The sequence below is a fragment of the Coregonus clupeaformis genome, unplaced genomic scaffold (assembly GCF_020615455.1).
Source record: "Coregonus clupeaformis isolate EN_2021a unplaced genomic scaffold, ASM2061545v1 scaf0403, whole genome shotgun sequence".
Taxonomy (NCBI): domain Eukaryota; kingdom Metazoa; phylum Chordata; class Actinopteri; order Salmoniformes; family Salmonidae; genus Coregonus; species Coregonus clupeaformis.
The window spans coordinates 309121-329918 of NW_025533858.1; the positions used below are offsets into that span (position 1 = coordinate 309121).

Below are 20798 nucleotides of genomic sequence, written 5' to 3' on the forward strand. Positions count from 1 at the left end.
CTACAGCTTGGGCTCCCAACGTAAAAGACTTCTCTCACAGCTGCGCTGTGAGACAGTCCTTCTGCGTCGGGCAAAGGTGGCTTTCTTAGAAGAGGGCCAGGGACTCGAACCCGGTACGAGAGACGCAGCCATGGCGCTCTCTAACCTGGGGATTCACTCTGGTGAATGGGAGGTATGATTTGGCCGGCGAACGCGCCGCCAAAGGTGCCTCCCATGAGCCCTCAATGTATTTTGCCAGTGAGGGCATTGCTGGAGCCAATGGCTCTGCCGCTCTCCTTGGCCGGGAATAGGGGCCGCCCTCCATCATATCCACCTCCGGTGCGGAGGGAATAGGGGGCAGCGCTATTTCCAAACGTCGGGCAGCCCTCTCAATGAGTCCGGGAAAATCCGAACGCAGAGAGGCTGCAGCGAAGGACAGGGCTTCTGATCTCTCAGAGCCCGTGTCGTCATCGCCTAGGGAACTGCAATCCCTCTCACTCTCCAAAGGAAAGGGGGGCTTGAACGTGTGGGTCAGAGGGTCGGATTGTTCCATCGGAATATCCGCCTCCTGCCCATAATCTCCTGAGTCGGCGCCATCTGATGATGCCTCTGAAGCAGAGGCTAGCACCGACAGCACGTCCTGTAGAGGAAAATCCTCCCTAAAAAACGGCCAGCGCTGCTTCCTCTCCTTTAAAGAAAGGAGGGTGCAGGAGGCGCAATTAGGGGGATTGCTGATGCCCTCCTTGGCGTGCTGTGAACCCAAACACACGAAACATAAGTCGTGGGAGTCCACAGCCGCCATGGAGGAGCATCGGCATTGAGCTCTGAAAAGAGCTTTTAGGGGTGGAAAATGTCCTGGTGTGCTCATTGTAGGACGACGTCGATGAACTGGAAATCGACGGCGTTTCTTCGTCCTGAGTCTTCTCTTCGTCTCCTCGTGGCTTCTTCAGTCTAGTCCAGTCGCTGAAGATAAAGGGAGGGCTGATTGAGGTGAGGCATCCCCTCTTATAGGGACACCTGTACTCCTATTGGCTGCAGGTGTGTGCATAATTTTGTCTCAGGCTGATGCTGCCTTAGGGCAGTGGGTAAACCAATAGGAGCAGAGCTCCCCTATGGGGCGGAGCTCCACGATATAGAACCCATATTTATGTTTATTTATTTTCCCTTTCGTACTTTAACCATTTACTGACAAATACTGACATTTAATCAATTACAAATTACATGACCCTCCCCTGGAAAAAACAACAACTAAACTCTCCCCCTGACTGAAATTGAAAAAGCATGACGCAATCCCCCGGGAAATACAGTAATTGCATTCATTTCTGCCTGTCCCTAAAGAATAATGTATTTATACTATAGTCCAGCTGGGGGCAGTAATGCAAGATATTGGATGCCAATCACCATTAAAGTCCACTGAAGAAGAAAAAGGAGACGAATTTGTCATTGCAAATATTTTCCGATATGTGAGATAATTTACTTGTTCTCTGTAATATCGTATAGCTTTGGAATCGTGACATTATCTAGTGTGGAGGAAAAGATGCAGGTTTGTAGACTCATACCCTGACTCTGAGAAGGGATTGCGTGACGATTCGTTTGGCACCCGCGTGACCCAACATGACTACGTGAACGCGAATGTCCGACAGTCTGCTGGGTGAGGCGTTATACGTTCCTCCATTCATTGCCGAATGAGATTCCTAGATCCTCCTTTCTCTAATATCTCTGCAATGAGCTCTTAAATCGAGATAGCTGTGTATTCTGCTACTGCATGGCCAGCGTGAGCCAGAATGTCTGATGAAAAAACGCTGAAGAAAATGTGGCTTCCCCAATGGATCCGGTAAGTCTGGTTTCCTTCTAACAGTATAGGCCTGCTGTATAAAATGTCTATGCCTAGTTTTTATCATATTTGAACCTCCACATTCCTCTGTTCCGTGTTAATGGCTGGACAAAAAAAATAAAAAGACTGTAAAACTTGGGATTTGTTTTCCTTCAGCAAGGTAACCTACTACTATATCATGCGTAGGAATCTGTATCTAGAACTTAATGATCTCTCCTTCCTCCCAAAGTTTTCACCTATGAAAATATATCTTCTTCTGTGGGGTTTATTGGCGGTTGTCATCCAACGTTATGGTGCATTATGCCACCTACTGTACTGGAGTGTGGGCCAGCGACAGGGATCGAGGAACTAAATCCCAGAGGTGGGACAAAGTCATTGTTATGCAAGTCACAAGTAAGTCTCAAGTCTTTGCCCTCGAGTCCCGAGTCAAGTCGAGTCAAAGATGAGGCAAGTCCCAAGTCGAGTCAAAAGTCAAAGCCATCAAGTCTCAAGTCGAGTCCAAAGTCCTACCATTTTAGTTTCGAGTCATTTCAAGTCCTCTTACCACAGAAATAAAATGTATACAAATCATGTATGTCTGTAAGATTTGTATTTATTTAAACCTTTTTATACAATAACATTAATCAAATACAGCAAAAACAACATTTAATTTTCACAAAAAAAATGCTTGTATTTGAACAGCATATTGCACTAGAACAATGCAAGAAGAGGAGAGAGAAGAGAGGAGAGAGAGAGAGAGAGAGAGAGGAGAGAGAGAGAGAGAGGAGAGAGAGAGAGAGAGAGAGAGAGAGAGAGAGAGAGAGAGAGAGAGAGAGAGAGAGAGAGAGAGAGAGAGAGAGAGGAGAGAGAGAGAGAGAGAGAGAGAGAGAGAGAGAGAGAGAGAGAGAGAGAGAGAGAGAGAGAGAATGGTTTACGGGGAAGGACAAACACCAAAGCTCTGGAAGTAAAAACAGTGTGGGAACCTGCACTGCAAATGAACAGATCTTACTCCATGTGAAACTCCTACCACAGGAGAGAGAGAGCTGTGTGGACAGGTGATGAGCAGAGAGTGAGTGTGTGTGCGCGCATGCGTGCTGTGGACAGGTGGAGGGAGGCCCCTATACTGCATTGCATTTGCAAAAGATCAAATTGGCCAAAAGTCTGTCAGTCATTTGTGCACGATGGGGACGCAGAATGATGCCACCATGGCTGAAAACTCGCTCCACTGGAGCACTAGAAGCAGGCACTGCCAAGACTCGGATGGCTACTTGAAAAGAGTGAAGGAAGAGTCTTACTGTTCAGTGCCCAGAACAAAAGGGCATTCTGTCCTTCTGCCATGTCAATGTAGTGACTTAGCTGTACTGCTGGTGGGGGTCCCAACATCCCTTTTCTGCCTCTTATGGTATGCAGCAAACAGCCCCTTCTCCTTCCATGTCCTCTAGTTCTTCTTCAGCAGGCACCGGCACAGGCTGCTCTGTCTCTGCAGCATCTTGCAGGATCAATTCTAAAAATAAAAATAAAAACGTGTCACAACAGCAGAAACAAAAGAGCCCTTATTTCTGATGTTGATGATACTGTTCAAGACTGAAATTTTTTATTATTGTTAAAGTCAGATTAATATCACATTAGATCCTATATCAGATTAAGATCAAATTATTGCACGTTGCATTTAAGTTGCATTGCAAGTCAATAATATTTACCTTTAACTCGTTGTGCCACCTCTGCCTTGATGTCACGGTTGACCAGCACATGGGGCTCAATCCACAGCAGACAAAAAGGCTGGATCCAAGGCAGCTGCTTTCAGGTAGACTGTGTCTGAAAAGGGGGCAGTGATCCCTTCTTGAGACTGGGCCATTTTTACATTAATGAAGATCCCAAGAAATCTTTTTTCAGGGATGCCTGCAGACCTCTGACCAGGCCACTCAGGAAACGAACTTGAGGCTTCAGCTTCTCAAGATGGTGATTGAGGGACAAGATGGATGGAACAACTGCACTGATTGTAATGACTTTCTCCCCCTGTGTCAAATCAGTTGCTTCTCCGAGCGGTTTTAAGATGTCCACCAACTCCTTCAGCAGATTCCACTCTCGTGGTGTGAATGACAATTCTTTATGCCCGGCCTTCTCAAGAACTGCGCAGAGCTTTGCTGATCACAATGAAGGACTGCTTTTACCTGCCGCAGTGTGGAATTCCACCTCGTGCTCACTGAGCGGGATGCCTCTGTGCTCCCCAAATTCACCATCGAAGATGTCTTTAAACGTTGTGCTTGTGTGGAGCAGGAGCTAAGTTTTGATAACTTGGAGAGAGAAGGACATGCCGCTTTGTTTCTTTCAAACCGTCTCCCACAACCAGCTGCAGTGTGTGTGCAAAACACTGCAGGCGCTGTTTCTTTGCCATAGCAGCATCGACGGTTTGCTGGTCTTCTTGGGTTAAGTCATGCCATAGCTCAGGATCATCAAGATTATCTCCAGCATCTTCATCTTCCTCCTGTTCGTGGGAAGCAGACTGTAAATGCCTTTGCGCATGTTAGCAGCATTGTCACTAATTATATAGTCCAATTTAGCTTTGATGTTGTATTCATCACATATTGCCTCAAATTGGTACAGATTCGACTCTGCTGTGTGAGAGCCTTTGAAGCGGTTGCAGGCCAAGAGATTAGTCTTTAGCTGTACCCTCTCTGCATCTCGCTCCCATCCAGTACAGTGACACCAAGGAATCCCCTCATCTTTCGATCAGACCAAATGTCCACAGTGACTGAAACATGGTCAGTGTTGCTCAATTGAGTTTTTAACTTTGACCGTCTCTCCTCAGCAAGGCTCTCTGTTTTTGTGGTCAGCGTTCGCGACATACTGGGGTATACTTGCTGTCCAGCACAGCCAGAAAGTGGCGAAAGCTCTTATTTTCCACAATAGACAGAGGGAAATTGCAATCAATAATCAAGTCAGACAGTATCGCATTGGAGATGACCTTCTGCTGTGGGTGGGTCAGGCTGTAACGCCTTCTACGAGTGTCAAGGAATTGTGAGATTGAAGGCTGTTGTGGTTCATCTACGATGATTTTGTTCATCTGGTATTCTTCATACCTGTAACAGAGAAGAATATGAAACAGATGTCAGAAAATCCTTTACACCACACATGTTGTATTTGAAACTACTCTTTACTCATATCAATGTTGTTGTGTTAATATTCATTGCCATTGTACACTACGGTTTACGATAATACATTTCAGTGTCAGTGTATGCAATATTAAGAATATTTTCACTGCTTCAAAATTCATAAGAAAGCCTTTCCCTCAAGAAACTGAAGTCATTATGCTTTATAGCAGTGGTTTTCAAAGTGGGGACGGGGACCCTTGGGTGCCGCGAGGTTCTAGGGGGCCATGGCAAGTTGGCATGAAAAGTATAGAAAAACAAAATAATTGAATAAATTAAATAACTAAAGTAAACCAAATTAAACCAAAAATAAGCTAAACAATATTCCCATTAGTTAAGAACTGCACTATAATAATCTATTGCATCTCTGAACATTACTACTATAATCGTTATTATTTTATTATATACTGTATATATCCCAGTGGTGCGCTGCCTCACAGACCTACTGTAGACTACGGTAGCACTCTGTCCATGCACTGTCTGCTGTTTGGGCATGATATGAAAAGGGAAGGCTAATGGTGGATCTACTGTGACTGTGTTATCATTTTCCTCTTTACAATGTATACGTCTTACTATGTTTCCTGTTGTACTTGGATGGGTTTAAGGGATGCACCAACTACATCCGAGTTGTGAAAGAGGGGTGCATTCATTGTTTAATTGTGATATTTTGTCTTCAGCGACAGTTCAGCTTAGTTGTGATTAACCAAAATTACATAAACGACCTCAATGAGGCAGCACACCAGCAACTCTGAAACTGAATTCTAAAAGCGAACGTGAAAAACGGCTAACGTTGCTTAATGCTTAATATACTAAGACAGTAATATTATAAGACCAAACTCTGCAAATATCATATTAATAAAGCATACTATGTACAAAACATCAGATGAGCCCAGAATACATAGTAGCCTACATAAGACATGTTAAGCCTTTTCTTATAATGGTTTTCTATGGGAGGAAAACACTTAACGTGTTGTTAAACGTGTTTGCGTTCATATTCTGGCCTCATCTGATGTTTTGTACATTTAGTATATCTTTATTAATATGATATTTATAGTTTGGTCTTTTAATATTACTGTCTCAGTATATTAAGACACGTTAAGCCTTTTCTTATAATAGTTTTCTATGGGAGGAAAAGCGTAACGTGTTATTAAACGTGTTTGCGTTCATATTCTGGGCTCATCTGATGTTTTGTACATAGTATACTTTATTAATATGATATTTACAGAGTTTGGTCTTTTAATAACACTGTCTTAGTACATTAAAAGAGCGTTAAGCGTTTTTCACGAAAGCGTTTTAGAATGTCCATATACTAGCAGTTCAAAAATCCATATTTTTGTAAGCATGAACCAGCAAAGGGAGACGTGCGTTTGTCTCGTTGATACAGTAAATATGCAGCAGCTAGCTAGTAAGTTACGGTACATCCGATAAGGTGCGTAGCATTCGTTTCCAAAACTTACCTTTCTTTGTGCAACTTCAGGTGTCGAACAAAGTTGGACGTTGTGGCAGCTCCGTCTGTAATCTTCGATCCGCATGTTTTGCAGATTGCAACTCGTTTTTTGTCGACTACCTCGTAATTTTATAGCCAAACCAAACTATCTTCGGTATCATTTTGACAACTGGCGCGTTGTTGCTTGATGTGCTTCATTGGTTGTCTTGCAATGTGCCTGCTTAGATGCTGTCGAATCAAAACAACGTGGGACTACAGTGATTGGATAACGTGCAGGCAGCTGCAGCTCTCTGTATGCATACAGGTGGATGGTGCACATTTTTTTCACAGATGCAGATAAACGGACCGAGCGGCGCGGCCGTGTGAAAATTTTTTCCCCAGTTTTCATGGGAAGTAGCAAGTCTTCTCGAGTCATAAGGCGCAAGTCCAAGTGAAGTCACGAGTCATTGATGTTAAAGTCCAAGTCGAGTTGCAAGTCTTTGTACATTTTGTCGAGTCGAGTCTGAAGTCATCAAATTCATGACTCGAGTCTGACTCGAGTCCAAGTCACATGACTCGAGTCCACACCTCTGCTAAATCCTATATGACATCCCCGTTTCTCTTAAAAAATATACATATTTGAGACTGTATGTAACGATGTTCTACTCAGTATGCTCATCAAACTCAATTCCTGTACCCCCTTCTCCCTCATACTGGATCAGTCTCTCTCTTTCCCTATTATACTGCCCACACTGTATCAGTACATGCTCCACTGTCTCTGTTTCCTGGCAGTAATCACACCTTCCTGTTGGATGCTTTCCAATCACATCTAATGACTTATTCAGATGGCTGTGTCCCACCCTTAGCCTTGTAAGGATGGCCTCCTCTCTTCTGTCCATTCCTACCATCCTCCCCTACTTTACTCTGTACCTGGAATAGGGGCGGCAGGTAGTCTAGTGGTTTAGAGCGTTGGGCCAGTAACCCGAGCCGACTAGGTGAAAAATCTATCAATGTGCCTTTGAGTAACTTAACCCTAATTGCTCCTGTAAGTCACTCTAGATAAGAGTTTCTGCTAAATGACTAAAATGTAAACAATGAATGGATGCCTGCACTTAGTGTCACTGTTTCACTGTTCCTGCCATCTCTGCACCACCGCTGCCCATATCATTCCCTTAGCCTCTGTCTTGCTCATTGGCACCTCTACCTCCTGTCTCCTAAGGGCCTGTTTAGCTAGCATATCTACTTCCTCATTCCCTTCCACCCCCACATGAGCCAGGACCTAAGCAAAGCTTATATGGACACCCATCTGTCTCAGCCGGGCATGAATTTAAATTCCCTCATATAGCAGGCCTTGTCTGCTATGTGAGCTTAATGATTGCAGGCTTATCAACACAGTACATGAGTCAGAACATATACAGTGGGGAGAACAAGTATTTGATACACTGACGATTTGGCAGGTTTTCCTACTTACAAAGTATGTAGAGGTCTGTAATTTTTATCATAGGTACACTTCAACTGTGAGAGATGGAATCTAAAACAAAAATCCAGAAAATCACATTGTATGATTTTGAAGTAATTGATTTTCATTTTATTGCATGACATAAGTATTTGATACATCAGAAAATCAGAACTTAATATTTGGTACAGAAACCTTTGTTTGCAATTACAGAGATCATATGTTTCCTGTAGGTCTTGACCAGGTTTGCACACACTGTAGCAGGGATTTTGGCCCACTCCTCCATACAGACCTTCTCCAGATCCTTCAGGTTTCGGGGCTGTCACAGGGCAATACGGACTTTCAGCTCCCTCCAAAGATTTTCTATTGGGTTCAGGTCTGGAGACTGGCTAGGCCACTCCAGGACCTTGAGATGCTTCTTACGGAGCCACTCCTTAGTTGCCCTGGCTGTGTGTTTCGGGTCGTTGTCATGCTGGAAGACCCAGCCACGACCCATCTTCAATGCTCTTACTGAGGGAAGGAGGTTGTTGGCCAAGATCTCGCGATACATGGCCCCATCCATCCTCCCCTCAATACGGTGCAGTCGTCCTGTCCTCTTTGCAGAAAAGCATCCCCAAAGAATGATGTTTCCACCTCCATGCTTCACGGTTGGGATGGTGTTCTTGGGGTTGTACTCATCCTTCTTCTTCCTCCAAACACGGCGAGTGGAGTTTAGACCAAAAGGCTATATTTTTGTCTCATCAGACCACATGACCTTCTCCCATTCCTCCTCTGGATCATCCAGATGGTCATTGGCAAACTTCAGACGGGCCTGGACATGCGCTGGCTTGAGCAGGGGGACCTTGCGTGCGCTGCAGGATTTTAATCCATGACGGCGTAGTGTGTTACAAATGGTTTTCTTTGAGACTGTTGTCCCAGCTCTCTTCAGGTCATTGACCAGGTCCTGCCGTGTAGTTCTGGGCTGATCCCTCACCTTCCTCATGATCATTGATGCCCCACGAGGTGAGATCTTGCATGGAGCCCCAGACCGAGGGTGATTGACCGTCATCTTGAACTTCTTCCATTTTCTAATAATTGCGCCAACAGTTGTTGCCTTCTCACCAAGCTGCTTTCCTATTGTCCTGTAGCCCATCCCAGCCTTGTGCAGGTCTACAATTTTATCCCTGATGTCCTTACACAGCTCTCTGGTCTTGGCCATTGTGGAGAGGTTGGAGTCTGTTTGATTGAGTGTGTGGACAGGTGTCTTTTATACAGGTAACGAGTTCAAACACGTGCAGTTAATACAGGTAATGAGTGGAGAACAGGAGGGCTTCTTAAAGAAAAACTAACAGGTCTGTGAGAGCCGGAATTCTTACTGGTTGGTAGGTGATCAAATACTTATGTCATGCAATAAAAAGCAAATTAATTACTTAAAAATCATACAATGTGATTTTCTGGATTTTTGTTTTAGATTCCGTCTCTCACAGTTGAAGTGTACCTATGATAAAAATTACAGACCTCTACATGCTTTGTAAGTAGGAAAACCTGCAAAATCGGCAGTGTATCAGTGTGCAGCAACAGCAGAGAAGCCAGTCTAACAAAGATATGATGTTGCAAAAGGAAGAAGAATGCCCATGGCCCTCTGCCCTAAGAGTGGATACTGCCTCTCTACACTCAGCCAGAATTCACTCAGTGTCTGTGATGTGAACCTCAGTCTCAATGTGGAGTCAGACGTTATATCAATGAACTGGTCCTCCTCTGCAGAGCTGAAACCAGTTGGAGCTGGTGCATTGAAAGGATCTCTCACCCAGTCATATTGGGAACTGTTTTCAGGGAAGTACTTTTTAAAGAATCCCATCAGTGATGAAATATGCTCCTTAATATATGGAATCACTGAGGTGGCATCATAGTCAGTAGTGTCAACAAATTCATGCAGGTTCTTGAATGAATCAGTATTTCCTTCATCAAGTCGCCTGCCCCACATTGCAAGCTTTCGAGTGAAAGAGCTGATCTTGTCTGTGACCTGAGGGAGGTGTTTATCTTTCCCTTGAAGCTGTAGATTTAGTTAATTTAGCTTTCCAAATATGTCACTCAGGTAGGCCAGTTTTGCCTGGAAGTTCTCATCACTAAATTTTTCTGCGAGGTCATACTTGTGCTCCTGCTCCGAAAACATTCTTATCTGCTCTCTGAGCTCAAAAACTCGGGACAAGACTTTTCCTCGTGACAGCCACCTTGCTTCACTGTGAAACAGCACAGCTTGATGTTCAGCTCCCATCTCCTCACAGATAGCAGAGAAGACTCATGTTTTTAGTGGTCTGGTCTTTATAAAATTGACTACACCTACAATGTCAGTCATAACCTCACTTAATTCAGAGAAAAGGTGCCTTGATGCCAGTGCTTCTCTGTGTATAACACAGTGTGTTCACTCAGCATTAGGTGAGGCCTTCTTGATGAGTGCCCGAAGTCCTTTTCTCATCCCTGCCATGGTCTGTGCACCATCACTGCAAACACCAATGCAGTTCTCCCACTTTAGCCCATTCTCAGTCAGGAAGCAGTCCAGCATTTTGAATAGCTCTTCAGCTGTGGCTCTGTCTCTGACATATTTACGAAAAAGTAGATCCTCACACAGGGAGTTTGTCATGTCAAAACGTACATAAGCGATAAACAAACAGTCTTTGTTGATGTCAGTTGCTTCATCGAACTGTAAGGCAAAACGTTTGTCTTTGAGTTTATCTACCAGCTGTTCATTAAGATCGTTAGCAATGTCATTTATACGTCTGGCGACAGTGTCATTGGACAGAGGGATAGTTTTTATTTTTGCAGCACTTGCGTCATCCAGCATTGACAGAGACCATGTCTAATGCTGCAGGCAGTATCAGCTCCTCTGCTATGGAGTGTTTTTTTTTGCACTGAGCAATTTGGTACGCCACCTTATATGATGCTAACAGTGCTCGCTGGTTTACTGAAGTAGCATTCACAAAGCGGGACGATTGTTTGCAATCTTCGGCACGTTTTCGCTGAAAACTCAAGCGGCTTATCAGCGTGATTGGGGTGTAATGTCTTTAAGTGACGCCTTAATTTATTTGGCTTCATGCTGTCCGCTGCCAACATTTTTAGACACAGTAAACATACCGGTCTTTCCTCGTCTCCCACCGTAGTCACAGTGAAGCCAAGCGCTACATACGCTTCGTCATATTTCCTCGTCTTAGCTTTCGGGAGACTTACGTTTGTCTCATTATCTCCGTCTCTCTCCGCCTTTCTTTTCATCCCTGTTGAATATTTTTCCATGGTGTCTCCTAAGGGTTTGTTATCTGCACTTCATATCTCCTGCTCTGTGCTGTGTGCTCTTGTTCGGTGCTAAAAAACCCTACTCCCTGCGGCAAAAAAAAAGCATGTTCCCCGGGGTCACACGCGCCCCCCCTGGCATCGCTCCGAGCCCCCCCAGGGGGACGCGCCCCACTATTTGAGAAGGACTGCCTTAAGCCAATTAAGATAAGCAGAGTAAGGTGTTTACATGACTAATGCCATACTCAGCCTACTGCCATAACTAGTTTAATGTCCAATTATGAGTGTGCATGTAAACATACTCATTGTAAAGCACTAGTTATTTTGTTGCTATGAAAGTCATTTCTGAACATTATTATGAATGTTATTAGTAATTCATTTACGTCTGTCCCTCATTTTAAGGTTGATATGATGAGTTTCTGTGGTATTAAGGGATTCAGGATGCACTAATATAACTAAACACTTAGATGGAGATTTGATACAAGGTATTTAATAATACGGTACCGGATTCAACATAATAAGATACAAGTAAGTTGCCTCTTGTTATCCGAATGATAGACCCAGAGATCTGTTTATATACTTGAGTGTAAACAAGTTCTAACCAACAGTTGCCAACCATCATTGGGTGTCACTCCCAACCCCGATGGTATCAGTTTGCACCCCAGTCAGGACATTCTATCACGTACTCATTCTAAGATTAACAGCAGTGGCCCCCCAGAATTCCTGGCACCCAGACTATCTGGCACACATCAGTGACATAAATAAATGGAATGTCCTCATCCTCAAATCCTATGTAACACGTAGTATCAAAGGTAAACTGTGATGGAAATGTTTGTTAAACCTTTATCATGCTTTTTCTTTAAGCTTAATTGCTTCTGCCTTGATTCTGAGATGATTGATATAACTAGATCATATGAGATGGGATTGTGTGTGCAGGGGTATGGGCCTGTTTCTAACTGTTCTGTGGCTGTGGATGTGCAGCATAGGAACCTAGTTTTAGGGAAGTATGGACATGATGTCAGGGTGCACAGCCAAGAGCTGAAAGGTGAGACCTATGCTTTCCTGCTGGTCAGAAGGGAAAGAACCGGTTCCTCTCAATCTACTGAAACCAGAGCAAAGTGTTAAATCCTGCGCTCTAATGATAAAGCTGTTGTCCTGGCTAAGGGCTGTTGCTGAGCAAAAGGTTCAAACTTGGTGTGTGTGTGGGTGTCAAGCCCCACATCATCTAGGTAGACAGCGAAATACGCTTTCTTGCTCGGGTCAAGGGGCCATTAATCTACTATTGAGGAACTATGTCTGGGGAGATTTCCTGTTGTTTTGGCACGTATTATCCTCAGAATGAGACAACCTTTTACCAGTTAATCTGCACCCCAGTTTCGTCTCATTGTCCAGCACATACACACACCAAGATCACAAGTTTTGTACATGCTTGCATAAGATGACTTGCCTAGATAAGGTTTCTGTACTCCTCGTGTCATTCCAGCTCTCTGGCGTACACCTTAGAAGTGCATGTCCGACCAGCTCCATTATTGCAGTAATTAATTGGTAAATAAAGTATAAATGTTTGAAGAAATAAAAAAACTCTCCTTATTGGGTAGAATTTCCACAACACAACCCTGTTACATGAACTGAACTCTCGTTTTAATATGGTGAAACTAGTCCTTTATAATATATACAGTGGGGGAAAAAAGTATTTAGTCAGCCACCAATTGTGCAAGTTCTCCCACTTAAAAAGATGAGAGAGGCCTGTAATTTTCATCATAGGTACACGTCAACTATGACAGACAAAATGAGAAAAAAAATCCAGAAAATCACATTGTAGGATTTTTTATGAATTTATTTGCAAATTATGGTGGAAAATAAGTATTTGGTCAATAACAAAAGTTTCTCAATACTTTGTTTATATACCCTTTGTTGGCAATGACACAGGTCAAACGTTTTCTGTAAGTCTTCACAAGGTTTTCACACACTGTTGCTGGTATTTTGGCCCATTCCTCCATGCAGATCTCTTCTAGAGCAGTGATGTTTTGGGGCTGTCACTGGGCAACACGGAATTTCAACTCCCTCCAAAGATTTTCGATGGGGTTGAGATCTGGAGACTGGCTAGGCCACTCCAGGACCTTGAAATGGAATGTAATACGTCTCCTGACAGCCACCCCACTTTTCTGTTCAACAAAGGCTGATCCAGTCTTACCTGTCTTTGGGTCTTTTGATCCATCTGTATATATGGGCAATTTTTTTTGATTTTACAGTTTCCAGGCACCTTTTAAAGAACTCTCATGGATCAACACCATCCCTGTCGTTCCGTGCTCTCTCCAACACTTGTAAATCAACTACTGGAGGTGGGAGTAGCCATGGTGGACTCACAGGGATAGGTACCGTGGGGCTAATGTCCCTGCCATACAATCCCATCTGCCTCGCCTGGTTATCACCCACCCATCCAAAGGTTTTATTCTGTCCACGTTCATGCTCCCAACTTTTCTGTAGAACCCATTTTGTGGGGTGAGACAACCCATGTTCCAATAATTAATTGCCTTCTAATATGTAACGGCAATGAAATATATGTCTTAAAAAATGAAAAGCAGTTGGGAGGAGGCAAGATCAGGTGGGACCATTCTAGCCAATGAGAGGGCAGACACGCATGTGAACAACAGGCACAACGGTTTCCACTAGTTACCACAAACACAAAGTCAAAAATGTATATCGTAGAAATTCATGAAAACAAAAATGTGCTTTTTTTATTTTAAGTTAGGGTCAGGCATAACGTTAGAAGTGTGGTGTGTGGTTAAGGTTAGGTTTCAAATTACATGTTTTTTTTTGGGGGGGGTTACGTTTCCAGCATGTCACGTGACCTACTTTTATCAGTACACTCATAACAACCTAATCATTATGAAACCTATATTCGATCAAATAAGCCACAAGTCGCCTCTTACTCTCTGTTTTGAAAGGAAATGACTGGTATAAGAAATATGGTGGAAACTCTGACTAGCCCATGCCTCCACCAACCCAATGCTATTAGATTTGTGGGAAGTAGTGAACGATTGAACATTTCAGGAAGAATTAGATATTCTAGGGATGCTCCCAAATCAGTCAGAGGTGTAGACTAAATTAATCAAATGTTTGGTTTAATGATAAACTGTTTAATATTTATTGTGGCCAACAGGACAAAGCTAGCCCGTTCCCCTCCACCCTCCAGGAGTCCCCAGGTCAAACGCCTCCCGGTACTTTACTGCTGGGTCTGGTCGACTACAGGAAAACACCGGGGCAGAGTGGAACTGAGAGAGGAGGAGGAGAAGAGAAGGAAGATGGAGATTTGATTTCATTAAGTAAGAACCATGGTGTGTAGATTAGACTACAGTCTGCTTCTGTAACAATAGTGGAGGTGCATAAAGATGGCGGCCCACATGTACCTACCATAAATTCCTCATTTAGCTAAGTTCACTGTATTGTACATTGCTCTCCTTTACTGTTTTTTTGGTTTAGTCATTAGCACAGTGAACATGATCCCAATTTTAGCTTCAAGACAACAGCAGTTTGAAAAACCGAAAAGTAGATTGTGTTGATTTATTGGAACATTGAACAATGTCGCGCACCGTAGTTTCAAAACTCAGTGAATAGTGCTAAAACAATGATGTCATATCAGAATTCTAACATCTTTATGCACTTTAGTCATTCATTGATTAATTACAGTGGGGGAAAAAAGTATTTAGTCAGCCACCAATTGTGTTGTTCTCCGACTTAAAAAGATGAGAGGCCTGTAATTTTCATCATAGGTACACGTCAACTATGACAGACAAAATGAGAAAAACAAATCCAGAAAATCACATTGTAGGATTTTTAATATATTTATTTGCAAATTATGGTGGAAAATAAGTATTTGGTCAATAACAAAAGTTTCTCAATACTTTGTTATATACCCTTTGTTGGCAATGACACAGGTCAAATGTTTTCTGTAAGTCTTCACAAGGTTTTCACACACTGTTGCTGGTATTTTGGCCCATTCCTCCATGCAGATCTCCTCTAGAGCAGTGAAGTTTTGGGGCTGTCGCTGGGCAACACGGACTTTCAACTCCCTCCAAAGATTTTCTATGGGGTTGAGATCTGGAGACTGGCTAGGCCATTCCAGGACCTTGAAATGCTTCTTACGAAGCCACTCCTTCGTTGCCCGGGCGGTGTGTTTGGGATCATTGTCATGCTGAAAGACCCAGCCACGTTTCATCTTCAATGCCCTTGCTGATGGAAGGAGGTTTTCACTCAAAATCTCACGATACATGGTCCCATTCATTCTTTCCTTTACACGGATCAGTCGTCCTGGTCCCTTTGCAGAAAAACAGCCCCAAAGCATGATGTTTCCACCCCCATGCTTCACAGTAGGTATGGTGTTCTATGGATGCAACTCAGCATTCTTTGTCCTCCAAACACGACGAGTTGAGTTTTTACCAAAAAGTTATATTTTGGTTTCATCTGACCATATGACATTCTCCCAATCCTCTTCTGGATCATCCAAATGCACTCTAGCAAACTTCAGACGGGCCTGGACATGTACTGGCTTAAGCAGGGGGACACGTCTGGCACTGCAGGATTTGAGTCCCTGGCGGCGTAGTGTGTAACTGATGGTAGGCTTTGTTACTTTGGTCCCAGCTCTCTGCAGGTCATTCACTAGGTCCCCCCGTGTGGTTCTGGGATTTTTGCTCACCGTTCTTGTGATCATTTTGACCCCACGGGGTGAGATCTTGCGTGGAGCCCCAGATCGAGGGAGATTATCAGTGGTCTTGTATGTCTTCCATTTCCTAATAATTGCTCCCACAGTTGATTTCTTCAAACCAAGCTGCTTACCTATTGCAGATTCAGTCTTCCCAGCCTGGTGCAGGTCTACAATTTTGTTTCTGGTGTCCTTTGACAGCTCTTTGGTCTTGGCCATAGTGGAGTTTGGAGTGTGACTGTTTGAGGTTGTGGACAGGTGTCTTTTATACTGATAACAAGTTCAAACAGGTGCCATTAATACAGGTAACGAGTGGAGGACAGAGGAGCCTCTTAAAGAAGAAGTTACAGGTCTGTGAGAGCCAGAAATTTGCTTGTTTGTAGGTGACCAAATACTTATTTTCCACCATAATTTGCAAATAAATTCATTAAAAATCCTACAATGTGATTTTCTGCAAAAAAAATTACAGGCCTCTCTCATCTTTTTAAGTGGGAGAACTTGCACAATTGGTGGCTGACTAAATACTTTTTTCCCCCATTGTATATATTGATGAAACTATCTGGGTCGTTCCACCCATTTTTTAAAGTGTAAAATGGTAAAATAAATACAAATATTGTTCACCTAATTAACATTTGGCCATAAATAGCACATGTTCAACTTCATAAACATGTTTTCCAATCTCAAGACATTGAATAAAACTATTACTATACTAAGTGCCTATGTGCCAAATAAAGTGACATGGTTGAACATAACAGGGGACTACTGAAAACAACAAAGCCAGTGCATTACATGGGTGAAATAGTCCTTTAAATCAGCCATAAAACCGCTTGTGACAGAGGGAATGGAAGGTTGTTTTGAATGCAATCTTCCAAAAATGTTTTACTTGTTAAAACATTTCTAGATTGTCTATGTATGGGTGAAAGGGTTTACTTGCACAGTTTTCCACCACAAAACAGAATAAAATTGACAAAGATTAGGACCAGCTGACCTGCTTTACTCTATGATTTGACTATTAGATGTTCAATGTTTATTTTGCAAACATATTTTTTAAGGAATAATTTCAACATATTAAAACGAGAGTTCAGTTCATGTAACGGGGTTAACATTTAAAATGAGGGACAGATGTAAATTCATTATTAATCACATTCATAATAATCTTCAGAAATGACTGTCAAAGCAACAATGAGTATGTTTACATGCACACTCATAATTTGACATTAAACTAGTTATGGCAGTAGGCTGAGTATGTTATTAGTCATGTAAACACCTTACTCTGCTTATCTTAATTGGCTTAAGGTGACAATCCAAGTAACGCTGTTAAAAACACCTGGTTTTCTGAGCAATCTTTAGAATTATTAGGACACGTAAACGCCTTAATTAGATTCATGTAGGCATATTTAATCTGTGCATGTGCTAGCACGAGCAGCGCAAACTTCCTTCTTTTGCACGAGTGCAGTGAGTTTGGAAAAAGTGAAAGTATGCATCTTATAAATAGTTGACATGTCCGAATTCGGAAACAAATATGCTTCTCAAAAATAATGTGGTCGCTGTGGTAGTACGTTTATTTTGATTGGCAATTTTCAGCATTTATCAAAGTCCCATCAAGTAGCCTGATTTCAGATGTCCATGCTATTCATTATCTTTGTTTCACAGGGGACAGCCCTAACCATTGCTCTCTCAGTGGGAAGGGCTTATCATCTCGGGAGGCTCAACAACAACATGATTCTGACAAGACGTCTCTCCAGAAGAGTCACTCCAGATCAGAACGTCTCACTAAACACAAGCAGAGACGTATAGGGAAGAAACCTCCCCACCGCTGCTCTGGCTGTGGGAAGAGTTTTTCTAAACAGACGGAATTGATTATTCACGAGCGGATTCACACTGGAGAGAAGCCTTATAGCTGTGATCAGTGTGGGAAGAGCTTCAATCATTCAGGAAACCTGATTACACACCAACACATACACACAGGAGAGAAGCCTTATTGCTGTGATCAGTGTGGGAAGAGCTTCAATCAATCAGTACACCTGACTACACACCAACGCATACACACAGGAGAGAAGCCTTATTGCTGTGATCAGTGTGGGAAGAGCTTCAGTCATTCAAGAAACCTGATTACACATCAGCGCATACACACAGGAGTGAAGCCTTATAGCTGTGATCAGTGTGGGAAGAGCTTCAATCAATCAGTACACCTGACTACACACCAACGCATACACACAGGAGAGAAGCCTTATTGCTGTGATCAGTGTGGGAAGAGCTTCAATCAATCAGGAGCCCTGACAACACACCAACGCATACACACAGGAGAGAAGCCTTATAGCTGTGATCAGTGTGGGAAGAGCTTCAATCATTCAGGAAACCTGATTATACACCAACGCATACACACAGGAGAGAAGCCTTATAGCTGTGATCAGTGTGGGAAGAGCTTCAGGAACTCAGGACACCTGACTACACACCAACTCACACACACAGAAAATAAACCTTATAGCTGTGATCAGTGTGGGAAGAGCTTCAATCATTCCGGATCCCTGACTACACACGAGCGCATACACACAGGAGAGAAGCCTTATTGCTGTGATCAGTGTGGGAAGAGCTTCAATCAATCAGGAGCCCTGAGAACACACCAACGCATACACACAGGAGAGAAGCCTTATAGCTGTGATCAGTGTGGGAAGAGCTTCAATCATTCTGGATCCCTGATTACACACCAACGCATACACACAGGAGAGAAGCCTTATAGCTGTGAGCAGTGTGGGAAGAGCTTCAATCTATCAGGAGCCCTGACTACACACAAACGCATACACACAGGAGAGAAGCCTTATAGCTGTGATCAGTGTGGGAAGAGCTTCAGTCATTCAAGAAACCTGATTACACACCAGCGCATACACACAGGAGTGAAGCCTTATAGCTGTGATCAGTGTGGGAAGAGCTTCAATCAATCAGGAGCCCTGACTACACACCAACGCATACACACAGGAGAGAAGCCTTATAGCTGTGATCAGTGTGGGAAGAGCTTCAACAAATCAGGAGCCCTGACTACACACCAACGCATACACACAGGAGAGAAGCCTTATAGCTGTGATCAGTGTGGGAAGAGCTTCAATCTATCAGGAGCCCTGACTACACACCAACGCATACACACAGGAGAGAAGCCTTATAGCTGTAATCAGTGTGGGAAGAGCTTCAGTCATTCAGGAAACCTGATTACACACCAGCGTTTACACACAGGAGAGAAGCCTTATAGCTGTGATCAGTGTCAGATGAGCTTCAATCAATCAGGAGCCCTGATTACACACCATCGCATACACACAGGAGAGAAGCCTTATGGCTGTGATCAGTGTGGGAAGAGCTTCAATCATTCAGGATCCCTGATTACACACCAACGCATACACACAGGAGAGAAGCCTTATGGCTGTGAGCAGTGTGGGAAGAGCTTCAATCATTCAGGATCCCTGATTACACACCAACGCATACACACAGGAGAGAAGCCTTATAGCTGTGATCAGTGTGGGAAGAGCTTCAATCAATCAGCACACCTGACTACACACCAACTTATACACACAGGAGAGGAGCCTGATTTACACCAGCTCTCACACACTGGAGAGAAACCTTACTCCTGTCTATATGGAAAGAGCTTTGCTCATTCAGGGTCATTGAAAAAACACCAGAAATCACAAACATGTTTTCTTGCATCTCTCTCTTCTCCGGCACAGGTTGCTGATCCCTAAATAAAGTTTCAATAGAAAACATATATAGTAAAGAGTAATCTCCCATTCAGTAAGTGTTTACTAAGTCTGATTACCACGGTAACCTGTGTAGCATAGTATAAAGCTCTGGATCGATATGTGTCAAGCTTCTCGGAGTAGGAGGTTTGTTTGTGTGTGTTGTGGGGTGGGGGTATTCAGGGCTGTATCTTATTTCATTAACTCCTTGTATAATGTAGAATAATGTTTCAACAATACTAGGTGTGTATTCATGTATTCAATAGATAAATAAATTACATTCAACATCTGCTTCTCTCTTCATTTATATGCTGTTTTTTAAATGGATCAGAGACCTATTCTAGAAGACGTTTTCTCCAAAAATACATATTTATTGTAAAACCCTTTACCAGGTTTTGGTGCAGCTGATTGGGACATACAGAAGTACAGAATAATGCTGCTATAGGAATTGTAGTTGTGGTTCTCATCCTCTGTCTCTCTGGCTTCATGTGGTTCAGGTGAGCATCTTTCTAAGACTTATCTTTCATTTTATCATTTTGATTTGTTATTAACTTGATTGTTTTTCAATCATTCATTCATTCATTTTTTTTTTTTATATGAAGAAAGCCTCCAGATCTGACACAAGGGACACAGCAGGGAATGGACAGGTGCGTTTAGGTCAAAAAGTGTTTGTTTTCTTTCAGATCTTTTTATCAGTGCTCGATTAATCTTGCCTGGCACAATGGAACCAATTGAATAGTCCCAAGGTATGCTTCTATTGTCTGTCTTTTCTCCTCTCCAGGGAGACTCAGTCCAGTGTATGACAATGGCCTCACTGCAGCACAGACGAGCAGGGTGATGTTCACTATGCCAATGTCCACCTCTATTGCTCCAATAACCAGGAAGTGCCTCTGTACTCCACTGTCCAACTGCCTCAACCCCAGAAAGAGGATGAGGATGTCCAGTAAGACGTTGTGAAATTCAACCCCCCCCCAGTAAGAAGTTGTGAAATTCAACCCCCCCAGTGCTGCCATCCAGTGAGCAAGTCCAGCCATTACAACATCAAGATAATTTTTTAATTAGATACTTTTTTATTTAGATGGTACTTGTGCTTGACAGTTAGAAATGCATAAATTTGTTGTTATGCAGACCAACAGTTGTTTGTTTTAAACGTATTAACATCTACATGATTACTTAAATGAGACCCCAGAAGTGAAGATTGATGATGACATGTTGTGTCTCCTTTCATAACAGACCTCCGGCACAAGTAGCTGAGGAGGACCCCTCTGTGCTCTATAGCACAGTCAA

The 20798-nt window shown here is 43.0% G+C and overlaps 1 protein-coding gene across 1 annotated transcript; it reads left to right on the forward strand.

Annotated features, from left to right (window-relative positions):
• The first annotated feature begins 1363 nt into the window (after nt 1-1363).
• Nucleotides 1364-19796, forward strand: LOC121576319 (zinc finger protein 271-like). The gene is made up of 4 exons (XM_045215247.1): nt 1364-1813; nt 14251-14425; nt 17443-17907; nt 17992-19796. Exons 1-4 carry the CDS (start codon nt 1805-1807, stop codon nt 19515-19517), a joined length of 2175 nt encoding a protein of 724 aa, XP_045071182.1. The 5' UTR covers nt 1364-1804; the 3' UTR covers nt 19518-19796.
• Nucleotides 19797-20798: the final 1002 nt, after the last annotated feature.

Bases quoted from the DNA above. Each gene is read 5' to 3' on its own strand.
- LOC121576319 (XM_045215247.1), top strand. The intron at 14,426-17,442 runs GTGTGTAGATTA...TTTGTTTCACAG, and splicing joins TTCATTAAGTAAGAACCATG to GGGACAGCCCTAACCATTGC. The intron at 17,908-17,991 runs ATCAGCGCATAC...ACCTGACTACAC, and splicing joins TTCAAGAAACCTGATTACAC to ACCAACGCATACACACAGGA.